Source organism: Glycine soja, chromosome 3, assembly GCF_004193775.1.
Source record: "Glycine soja cultivar W05 chromosome 3, ASM419377v2, whole genome shotgun sequence".
NCBI lineage: Eukaryota > Viridiplantae > Streptophyta > Magnoliopsida > Fabales > Fabaceae > Glycine > Glycine soja.
In genome coordinates, this window is record NC_041004.1 from 8,118,558 (window position 1) to 8,131,494 (window position 12,937).

The 12,937-nt window shown below is 34.6% G+C and overlaps 1 protein-coding gene across 1 annotated transcript; it reads left to right on the forward strand.

Annotated features, from left to right (window-relative positions):
- Window positions 1-4,515: 4,515 nt before the first annotated feature.
- Window positions 4,516-12,644, forward strand: LOC114404910 (loricrin-like). The gene is made up of 2 exons (XM_028367635.1): window positions 4,516-4,553; window positions 12,353-12,644. Exons 1-2 carry the CDS (start codon window positions 4,516-4,518, stop codon window positions 12,642-12,644), a joined length of 330 nt encoding a protein of 109 aa, XP_028223436.1.
- Window positions 12,645-12,937: the final 293 nt, after the last annotated feature.

The window sequence follows — 12,937 nt, forward strand, 5'->3', positions numbered from 1 at the left end:
GTTAGGTTTTCTACCATTATATAACTCATATGGAGTTTTCTTCAAAATTGGTCTTATTAAAGCCCTATTCATGATATAACATGCAGTATTAACGGCTTCAGTCCAAAAATATTTAGGCAGAAGAGTATCATTTAGTAAAGTTCTAACAATTTCTTCCAATGATCTATTTTTCCTCTCAACCACTCCATTTTGTTGAGGGGTTCTAGGTGTAGAAAATTATGTTCAATGCCATGTTCATCACAAAATAATTCAAAATCTTTGTTTTCAAATTCACCCCCATGATCACTCCTGATAGATGTAATTTTAAGATTTTTCTTGTTTTGAATAACTTTGGCAAGTTTCTTGAATGCATGGAATGCATCATTTTTATGAGTAAGAAATAATGTCCATGTATATCTAGAGTAATCATCAACAATAACAAGAGCATAATAATTCCTGCCAAAACTCATAGTTCTAGAAGGGCCAAATAAATCCATATGCAACAATTGTAATGGTTGAGTTGTTGAAACAATATTCTTAGATTTAAACGAAACCCTTACTTGTTTTCCTTTCTGACATGCATCACATAATCTATCTTTTTCAAATTTTAGTTTTGGTAAACCAATAAATAAATCTTTTGAAATCAATTTATTTAAATGTTCCATGTTTTTATAAGTAATCCTCCTATGCCATAACCATGGATCATCATCTTTACTCAGAAAACATTGATTATGTTTTTGTTTTTGATTTAAATCCATCATATAAACATTATTGGTTCTATAACCTATATGCTTTATATCCCTATCATGCTAATTTTCAATAACACATTTATGAGAATCGAATGATACTAGATAGCCTTTATCACATAATTGACTGACACTTAGCAAACTGTGCTTAAGACTTTCAACAAGTAAAACATTCTCAATGGAGGAAGATGAGTTTGTACCTATTTTTCCAACTCCAAGAATTCTACCTTTATTGTTGTCGCCATAAGTCACATGTCCGCTTTTCTTGGGAGAGATATGTGTGAATTTTGATGCATCTCCCGTCATATGTTTTGAGCATCCACTATCTATATACCATCTCTTCTTCAAGGATATATGCATAATCATATTTGTGACTTAGGTACCCAAACTTTATTGGGTCCTTGTGTGTTAGTGTTAACCAAAGATCCTTTTGGGACCCATATCATTTTAATATTGTTGCAATTTTTCCTAAAATAACATGTAGATGTGCCATGTCCTTTTCTTCCACAATAAAAACAAGTTAAGAAAGGAGAATTATATTTTTGTGTGGAAGCAAAGAAATTTTTATAAAATTTATGTTGTTTTTCAGGCTTATATCCTATTCCTGCCTTATCAAAGACACATCTTTGCTTTCCTAATATTACATCTAGGTTACTTTTGCCAATAGAAAATTTTGCAAGAGAATTTTTCAAATCTTTAATTTCTTCTATATACTTGTTACAACAATTACATGATTTAGATACTACTTTACTATCAGGCATGTAGAAAAATGAATTGTATCATTTGATCTAGAAATTGTAACTTCAGTCTTAAGATTTCCTAATTCTTTATTTAATTTTGAAACTTCTTTTCCTAAATCTGAAATTGTTTTCTTAGAAGATGAAACCAATTTAGCAAGTTTAATTGATTCCTTATGCAAATCAGCAAATGCATCTTGTAACTCATCAAAAGAAATGAATAAGTTGTTATTTGAAGATGTTATCTCTTCATCGTTTTCATAACTTTTGGCCATTAGACTCAAGTTTACCACTTCATTTTCTGAATCTTCAGATGAGTCCATATCATTATCATCCCATGTAATGTAGGCCCTTTTTTCCTTCTTTTCATTAAAGTTTTTCTTTTCAGATTTCTCCATTCTTTTCTTGAAGATCGGGCAATCAACCCTTAGATGTCCAGGTTGGTTGCATTCATAACATTTTGGAGTAGAGGATGAATCTTCTGCCCTTCTTTTTGGTTTAAAGTTTGGTCTCCTTTGATTTCCTCTGACTCTTAGGAATTTGTTGAATCTTTTTACAAAAAGACTAAGATCATCATTTTCATCTATTTCAATTGTATCCTCCTTATCACTCTCTTCTTGGTTTGAAGATGAAGCTTTAAGAGTGATTCCCTTCCTCTTATCATTTTCTTCAACAATTCCATTTCATGTTCCTGTAACTTTTCAAATAATGTAGCAAGAGACATGTTAGTTAAATCTCATGACTCAATAATGGTTGTTACCTTGGGTTGTCATTCCCTTCTTAAGCATCTCAAAACTTTATTTATAAGATTTTCATTTGGAAAGATTTTTCCTAAAGATGCAAGATGATTTACTATGTGGGTGAATCTCTTTTGCATGTCTTGAATATTTTCATTTGGTTTCATTCTAAATAATTCATATTCATGAGTTAGTGTATTTATCCTAGATCTCTTTACATCTGTTGTACCTTCATGTGTTACCTGTAGGGTATCCCACATATATTTCGCACTTTTACAATTTGATACTCTAAAGTACTTATCCAATCCTAAAGCAGATGTAATTATATTTTTGGCTTTTAAATTGTATTGAACTAATCTCTTTTCCTCCTCACTCCATTGATCCATAGGTTTTTGTATGGTTGTATTTCCTGCCGCCATAGTGGGAATGTAGAGCCCAATTTCTATTGCTTCCCAAATATTCAGATCTATTGCCTCTATAAAAATTTGCATGTGGGTTTTCCAATAGTGGTAACCCATGCCATTAAAAATGGGAGGCCTATTTATAGAATTCCCTTCGAGAAATAGATAGTTTGATGAAGCCATTATTCTTGAAGCTTCTAAACTTTATACAAGAATGAAGCTCCGATACCACTTGTTAAACAAGTGGCCTCAGATATCTTAAGAAGGGGGGCTTGAATTAAGATATCAAAGACTATTCCCCCAATTAAAATTTTAACTTTCTTTCTGAATTATTAATGCATCCTTAATATGAATTACTAAAAATACAATTCGAAATAAAACTTCTTTAACGCAAAAGATAAATGCCAATAAATAAAAGAAGTTTAACGGAAGAGAGAATGCAAACTCAGTTTTATACTGGTTTGGCCACACCCTTGTGCCTACGTCCAGTCCCCAAGCAACCCGCTTGAGAGTTTCACTATCTTGTAAAATCCATTTTACAATGATTGAACCACACAAGGACAACCATTCCTTTGTGTTCAGATAACCTTACAACAAGAGACTCTCGATGCCTTAATCAGTTCTCTTTGAATAAGAAAAGGAAGAAGAAGAATTCTCTCTTTTAAGAGAAAGATAATACAATGAATATCACTTAATGATTCCTTATTGAATTTGCAAGTGTTTTGGCCAAGGAATGTTTGTAGAGGATAATACAATTTTGTTTTTGAGAGGATGAGACTCTGTGAAGAAAAACTCTCTAGAATTTTCGCATCCCAAGTCACCTATATATAGCCCTTTCATGGCCATTCAAAAATATTTGAAAAGATGTGATTGTTGGAAGTTATTTTCGAAAATTCCTTCTGGTAATCGATTACAAGCCTTGTGTAATCTATTACAGGCTTTAAAATTTGAATTCAAAATTCTAATAGTATTTATAAACAGTTTCAACTGTTGGTAATCGATTACAAGCCTTGTGCAATCGATTAGATGCTTTCAAAAATATTTAAAAACATTTAAAAACATTTTAGAAAGCATTTTGGTCACTGGTAATCGATTACATCCTCTGGTAATCGATTATCAGAGAGTAAATACCATATTTTAAAATTTCAAACAAGCATCCTTTGGCCAAACCTTTGCATCATCAATTAATGAATGCTTTCTAAGACTCTTAAGGACTAACTTCAACATTTAAGGACTAACTTCAATTACCAGAGAGTAAATACCATATTTTAAAATTTCAAACAAGCATCCTTTGGCCAAACCTTTACATCATCAATTAGTGAATGCTTTCTAAGACTCTTAAGGACTTACTTCAACATTTATGTTGGATTTCTTGGAGTCTTGTCTTGGATCAAACATGAGAAACACATTTCTTTGGCATCATCAAAACTTCATGATATATTTGAACAAGCCACAGAATCGTTCAAGCGCTTCACTCAAAGGCTCATCTGGAAATTGATGGAATGAAGAGATAGCTGCCTTACCTTCAGCTATCTTTGATTCCGAGAAGTACTTCCTCAGAAATTTTTCCACTACTTCTTCCCATGTCTTCAAGTTGTTCCCTTTGAAAGAGTGCAACCATCTCTTTGCTTCTCCATCCAAAGAGAATGAAAACAAGCTGAGCCTCACTGCATATTCCGGCACCCCTGCAATTTTCATTGTATTGCAAATTTCGATATATGTTGCAAGATGTGCATAAGGGTCTTCATTGGGCAGAGCATGAAACATATTTCCTTGAATCAGCTGGATCAAGGAATGTGGATATGTGATGTTGTGTGCTTGGACTTCCGGCCACACAATGCTTGTGAAAAATTACGGCACGGTAGAGCTGGAGTAGTCCTCAAGAGTAACCCTCTGTGGTTACTCGTCCGCCATGATGCGTGCTTCAGATGCACCAACTTCGGATTCCCTCAAGTCTGCTAGCAATGCTGAAGATGATTCGGATGAATGAGTTCCCTTGGAACTTGGCTGTACTGTCGTCTCTTGTAAAGCTTTTCTCCTCTTTTTTTGCATTGTTTCTCCTACAAGTAGCTTCAATCTCCAAATCTAGTGGAGCTAAATCCCTTGTTGAAGAATTACCTCGCATACAAGAAGCAACTAAATAGAGCAGTAGTTAACCAAGTCAAGAGAAAAATTGAATTCTAACTATTCACAAAAATCAATCAAAGAATAAAGAATAAATGTTTCCAAACTGAATTATACTATCTAAGTGGAAAGAAATTCCCCGCCAACGGTGCCAAAAACTCGTTCGCTATGTCGGCAAGTGTACCAATTCACACAAGTAGTATAAAATGGTAAGACCGAGTATCATATCCTCAGGGAATTTGTTTCACCTAGGCCATGTACATTCAATATGTGAACACTTATAAGGATTAAAAACAAGGTAAATGTTGAGTTTTGTACTAGAAAGCCTATTTGAACATAAACAAAATATCTAAAGCTATAAAAGGTGAAAACTATCAAGTTAAGAGCGTTGGGTCATTCTACTGAATTTCTCTTGATGTTTAAGACGTATTTTTCTCTATTTAACGTTATCCTCATGTTCTTATGCTGAGAAACTACTCGAACCATGATTCCTCACATGAATGAGCCTAACTCTCTTTAAACTTCGTCCTTGATCCCTCAACAAACTTGGTCTAAAAGAGTTGCATTAAGCCTACAACATAATATGAACTAGATCGCTGCACTCCAGTCCTAGACATATAGTTTTCTAGCTTGCTCTATCAAGTTCTAAGGTTTTAAAGCATTTCCCAATAATAAAAAGCCTAACTACACATACAAATGGGTGATCAAGTCATAAGCATGTAAAATAAGCATAGATAGAAGCAATGAACACAGAAAAATAACATTAAATAGATAGAAAGAGTGTTACATCAAGACTGTTTAGTAGAGCTCCCCAACAAAGAAGCTTAACCTTCCATTACAAGCAAAAACTCAAAAATACAAGAAAAAAGCTATTTTTGGTGAAAGAACTTGGAAGAAGATGATGGAGGATGTCTCCTCCCGCCTCTAAACCTTAACTCTCTTTATTTTCCTGGACTAAGCTCTCTCTGCTGCTCTAAACTTGTCTCTTCTCGTCTCTCTCTGAAACTCCGCCAACCTCAGTGTTTTAAAGGCTCTTGGACTCATCAGCTTCTGAAGGCTCGCTTAGCGAGCATGGCTCACTAAGTTGAGTTATTGAATTTTAGCTTAGCAAGAATGGGCGCACTGAGCGCGAGAAGGGACAACGACCTCGTTGAGCGGGCTAGCTGCGTGCTGGGCGAGCACATCTTTGACTTATCCTCTTCTATGATTTTATCAAATATAGACAAGTGTGGGTTGTATCACCACCCTAAGGGGTATCACCCTTAGCTTTAAATTTTAGTCCTCGAATATGGATAGTAAAAATATATATGAGTAAGTTACTTAAGAACTTCAAAGTTACAGGTGATACATTATTCTCAAGTATATTGTCACATACATTTCAAAGGGCAATTCCAAACAAAAGAGACCCAATTCTTAGCACTCTTCCACCACTTTTTAGCCCCATCCTTTAGCATAAGTGTGGCATAAACCACTTTTTGTTCCTCGATAGGTGGCACCTCAAATATGCTTTCAATCTCTTAAAGCCATAACTCTATGACTAATGGGTCATATTCTCCCTTAAAGGTGGTTGGGTTGTTCTTTTGAAACTCAAATAATCTGATGTTTGGGTTTCCATCCCCATGATCATTTGTACTCATAGAGCCTCTAGGTGACCCCCTCAACACTTGATTAACTAGATTAGTGGTGGCTATCGCTTGCTCCCTCATGGTTGCAGTCATTCCCTCCATGGCAACTCATTCAAGAGTATGTGTATGCAAAGGTGGCCTTTCGCTCCCTTCCATTGTCTCAATATATAGTAATTCAAGTAAGGTAGAATTAATGGCAAGACAATCAAACTATACTAACACATTATCCATAGTCCAAAGGATTGGACTACTTTAATACCACAATATAACACCACCTTAAGGGGTATCACCCTTAGCTTTACATTTTAGTCCTAAAATGTGGATACTTAAAACATATATAATTTCATTACATAAGAACATAAGTTGTAGGTCATGCATCATTCTCAAGTAAATTATCATATACATATCAAAGGGCATTTCCAAACACAAGAGACCTAATAGCAAAAGAAAAGCTAAATATTCACGTATCTCAAAAGTAATAAGTTAAAAGTCACTAACAAATAAAACATAACATCTTCATAGTCATGAGTCCTCATTCTCCATAACCTGCTCAATTTGGAACATGGAAACTAAATTAGTGAGACAAGGTCTCAATCAGTGCTAGACATGCTACAATATACCTATGTGACTTATGGATGCATCATAAAGATATAACTTCACTTCAACATTTGCTAAAGTATAAACATAACCTTTAACATCAACATTTCTTTCTTTGTCTTTTTCGTCCTATGGCAAGTATTCAACTCAAACTTTCAAGGAGTGTCCCCCCTAATCTTATGCCTTGACCTCATATTTATATCCCCCTTCGGTCCAAGAAAGGCCTGATCGAGACCGTACCCGAATCAAATAAACATTAAAATGCAGTAACTAGGAAGTGATCCTAGGTCGTTTCCCAACGAGCAATGATAAATCAAATGTTCATAACAGATAGTAGGAAAATAGTAACGAATTGGGGGGGGGGTTGTTTGCTTTTGTAAATTAAACAGCGAATAGATGTGAATTATAAAATATTAGAATTAAAACACGTTGCTTCCCCTTGATTCACAAGCAAGTCTCTTATCCTAGGTTACAAGAGTTTATCCTTTATCAGTTCAACCACTTAATCCAACCCTAAATTAAATTACTAAGCGAAATTTAACATAAGGCATTCATTACGTGATTAAGCAACACATACACCAATTAATCATAAACGATCATTAAGCATGAATGTAAATTAAGCGCAAAGACAATTAATCAAGCACTAAGCATGCATGAATTAATAGCAACAAATTCAGAGTAATTAGTGAAGAGGAAAAACTGAACAAAATTTAATAATAATAATAGAACCTCAAAGAGAACTTTGCTTGATCCTCAAGAGAAAACAACGCTGGAGACTTAGCCTTCCATTAATCAATAGAGAACAAAATTATAGATTGAAGAACGAAATTTTATTGCTGAAACGAAAAGTAAAAACTGGAATTGCAAAACGAAAAAGTGTCTAAAAGAAGAAAAGCCTAAAACTAAAAATGAAAAAAGGAGAGAGAGAAGAGGGAAGAGAGAGCCTAAACTAGAACCTTGGTGTTGTTATATAGTTTTCAGCCCCAAAGCTTACAAATCTGATTTAAATCCAAGCACATAAATAAAATCAAATCTAGATAAGATAAGATAAGATAAGATCTAGATGAAATAATATCTAGATGAGATCAAATCTAAATAATATCTAGATAAGATAATTTCTAGATAAGATAAAATTTTGTAGAATAAAATAGTCTGCCCTCTTCAAGTCCAAGCCCAATTCTGGATTCAAGCTTAATGCTTCATTAATTCCTGAAATTAGATTAAAAACATCAAATTAGCTGAATGAGCCCAAATAATAAAACTGCCTAATTAATTTGACAATTAAGAATAATCAATAATTAAAATGGTGCAAAAAGGGTTAAGAAATAAGAGAAAATAATGGCACATCAGGGCCCTTACCACATCTTTGGGAATGGGAAGTGACGGAACCCACCATCCAAATAAGGTATCTTAAATCTTATTTCTTGCATGTTTTTAGTTACATTTAGGACATTGGACACTCTTTAGTGTCTAGAATGGTTGCTACACTCATTCATTCAAAGAGACTCGATTCACATCCAATAAAGGGAAATCAATACCTTTAGGGAAAAAGATATAATTTAAAAGGAACATATACACATGTAGGGAAGAAATGAAGAAAATATAATGTTCTAGGGAGCCCACACCTAACCTAAAACTTAGAAAACTTAAGCCTCACTACCATCCTTATGCTCGGCCTCATAATTTCATGTCCAATGTGAGGTCCTCCTTCCACACCAATGTGGGGAGTTGCGATTTTGGAACTCTTTCACCATTAATGGCTTCCCAAATGTTCCTCAACCCATACAAATGCACCATATATGATCTATTAAGCATCGAAACTTCAAACTAAAACCAACTCACTCAAGAATCATGCATTTCAAGAGAATTTCCCCAAATTTATGAAGTTTGGATTCAAACCCAACTTTCCCAATTCAACAACAAAGATCCATATTCAAGAGAAGAAAAAAAGGAAGAAGATGAAAAGGAAGCACTTACTAGATGATGCCAAAAGTATGGATGTGTGTGCGTATCTCTTGATCTTTCTCTTTTCTTCTCTTTTTATCCTTCTTTCTCTTCTTTTTTTCTAAGTGTCTGAGTGATGGGCCTCCTATTGGGCCTAAAGTCTTTTTTCTATTAAATTATCTTTAGCCCATTCCTTAACTCATAATTTAGAGTAAAACACATATAATGTATAGCAATTATAAATCACATCATAGTAATAATTATGCAACATTGTAATAATATCACTAGTATCCTATTTTCCAGGTGTTACATGGGTAGTTGCTTACCTTCGGGGTTTGCAAAATCATATCTTTCAAAGAATTTCACCTACTCGTCTATTCTATACTCACATTCTTGTTAGCTACCACGTAAACCTCCAACACTAGGTTGAGTGCCACCCTGACACCTTAAACTTACGTGCCTATCCGTATGCTTCTGCACTAACTATGCATCCGATGCACCAATTGTGCATGCACCGAATATCAATGACAACAATACATAGTTGTGCACCCATTATGTACCAACACAACAATAATACATTCCTTTTGTACTCACCATGTACCAATGGCAACAATAATCCATTCCCTATACAACAAAAGGATCAACTAAACATCTTGGGAAGTAGTTCCTTCACTCTGACACACCATTCAAAAGTAAAACATAGGGTGGTACTTGGGAAGATACCCCACTAAGTGAGACCCCTAGGCCGCTTTAGTGGGATAGAGTCTTGGCGTGAAACTTAGCCTCCCAAATATACCATTTTCAACAATAAAAATCTTCCCAAAGGATATAGCTAACTCCTTTCCACACATAGGGATGGTTCTCATACAAGACACCAAACATCATCAACATGCCATCAAGATTTCAAAGCATCATATTCTTCTCAATAACAATTATACATATCCACATGTACATTTAAATACCTTAATTCCACTTGGTTATTTTTAATTCAATGCATCATTCATCCAACTCACAATATAATTAATTATCATAAAATGAGTATTTCTAAACATAGTTCTAAAATTCAAATGTGGCATTTATCATAGTCCTCATACATTAGTGAGAAGTCCAATTAAAATTAATTAAGAAACTATTTAATAAATGTTTAACTTGAATTTTTGCTTAATCTTAACCCAAGTCTCGCTTAAGCACAGATTCTAAAGACCATCTCGTGTTTTCTAATATTGTCGCTTAAGCCTGGTTCAATCCCTACTTAAGCCAAACTTTTGCTTAAGCCTAGATTAACTTACACTTAAGCCTAAAATTCAACAACCAAATTTTTTCTATAGTTTGTTTCGCTTAAGCATAACACATGGCTACAAAACTTCAAAAATTGCATAATTCATCCCTAATGGCTTCCAAATATCACATACAAACACACATTTTCTCTACCATTCAACATTGAAATAACACCATAGAAGGTTACAATTACATACAAACATACAATAATCATATTAACAAACTTCCCTTACCCTACAACTTTTCCTCAAGCTAGGGTTTTGAAGAAAAGAAGATAAAAAGATAATCATGAGCCCTATCCAGGGTTTCCCTCCAATCAATATCACCAACAGACCCTGCCCATGTAATACAACAAAAAAAAAACACTTAAAAATGCTTCCATACCAAAACCCACCATGGGTTAAACGAAAAAGGAAGGAAGAAGAGGAGGAGGAAAAACGTTTATGAGTGAGGAAGACAAGAAAGAGTATCTGAGTGAAAAAGGAAGGTTTATATTTATATTCTCTCTATGTACCCTTGAACATTTTTCGTTTAAACTCAAATGAAACCACGCTTAAGCGCCATCTCCAGAAACAAACTACTTTTGTAATGATTTTGGTGCTTAAGCTGAGGTTAATCCATGCTTAAGCTTGGATTCAACCTCACTTAAGCCCCAAAATTAGCAACACCATTTCTTCTATCACCCAACTCTCATTAGGATTTGACCTTAAGGTATACCAAGACAAACCCAAACCACTCCACTAGATCACTCATAAACTTTATCACTTAGGGTGTATAAATTCTCAAAATTAAACTTAATTCCTCTTCATTTTAAATAAAAAATATCATCCATTATGAAAATCATAGTGTTACAATTTGCATAATTGAAATTATATATTTAATGTGTCTTATGAATTTTTAAACATTTCTACATATGTATCTTATATATTATATCAAATACATGTATCATATTTGTGAACCATTTGTGTGTGTAAGGGGCATATATTGTGAGAATGAATTTGTTATGTGAGAATGTAAGACACAAGGAAACATAAGAAAGTGGGTTGGATTGTGGTTCAAATAATTCTCGCTAATATATCCAAAAGACTTTGTATCGTTTGTCTGTAAGATTATTACAAATGTTAAGATAGACGATGTTTTATAAACTATCATCAAAACTTAACAAGTCGTTTGAAACACAGAGTTAGACAAATATAGGATGAAAGATAAGAATAAAAATACACCAGGGTTTTTATGATGTTTTTTGTCTTACCCCTAGATTACATCTAGTTCTTGACACACCACCAAATTGCATAGTAACTTAACCAGTTACAAGTATTCTTTGAACTAGCCTCTTCAAGCTACCCAAGTAGTATTTCACCTTCCTCTCTAAGAAAACAACCAAAGTGTTCTTTTCTACAAAGTCTCTTCAAGCTTCAACCAAGATCACTAAGAAATTGGTTAAGGGTAAGGCTTACAATCTCTATTTTCTTATCAAACATATATGTACAAGGTTTAAACACATGATGAAGGAGGGGGGAAATGAGATAATAAAAGAACCATGCATTTAAGGAAATACAACCTTTTCTTCAAGAGTTAATCCTAAGAAATGCTCTAGAGCTTCAAGGTTTTGTTTTAGCTTTAGACCATCCCGTGCAAAATGAGTCTTTTGATTTCATAGATGCTCGAAGTGTGTCTTAAAATGTTATTCTTTTTCCTTTTGTAATATGTGAGGGATTGTTGTATTGAAGGTGTTTCAAAAGGCATGAATCATGCTTTGCCCAAAATAGCTTTGTTTCACTTATTTATATATAAACTTGTCTTTAAGGCTTTCAAAGTGGCTAGTAGAAGGTGGGAGGCTTGCGTGCATAAGCTTGGGCCTTATTTGTATTTTATAGTGCAAATCCATGATTTGCCCCTTATGCACGTGCAATAATGGGCCTTGCAAGATTTTTACACTATGATTTAATAAAATTATTATTTGAGTTTATTCTAAATTTAAATTTGAAACAAAGTTATATGAAAATTCTTGTTTTAACGTGACGGTTTTTAAAATTTAAACTAGTTTTAAAAAAAATTAAACTAATTTTTAAAATATGATTAGTTTCAAATAAACTCATTTTGAAAGTTTCATATCATATAAAATTAGTTTAAAAGTTTTTTTGTGTGGTAGTGAGACAATGGTGATGATGGTGATGTCATCAGCAACAACGACGATAAATATATTAGTGGTGATTATAGTGGTAGTGGCAGTGACAATAGTGGTGGTGGTAATGCAGATGGTGGTGGCTGTGACGGTGTAATGGAGGTAGCGATGTTGGTGGTGGCAACCAATGGTGGTGACATTGGTGGTGGTGGTGACGGAGGTGGTATTAGTAGTGGTGGTGGCAACGACATTGGTGGCAGCGGCGGTGATGGAGGTGGTATTTATGGTGGTGGTTGTGGTAGTAGCAATGTCGGTGGTGATGGTGGTGGTAGTGACAGTGGTGGGGTGTGATGGTGGCAATGAGTGGTGATTGTGGCAACGTTGGCTATGGTTGTGGTGACGGTGAGGGAAGTGTTATTGTTGGTAGTGGTGGTGGTGACGATGGTAGCAATGTTAGTGGTGATGGTGGTGGTAGTGATAGTGGTGGGGGTGCGATGGTGGCAACAAGTGGTGATTGCGACAACGTTGGCTATGGTTGTGGTGGCAGTGACGACAGTGGTATTGTTCATAGTGGTGGTGATGGTGGTAGCAATACCGATGGTGATGGTAATGTCAGTAGTGGCAATGACGACGATGTCGGTGGT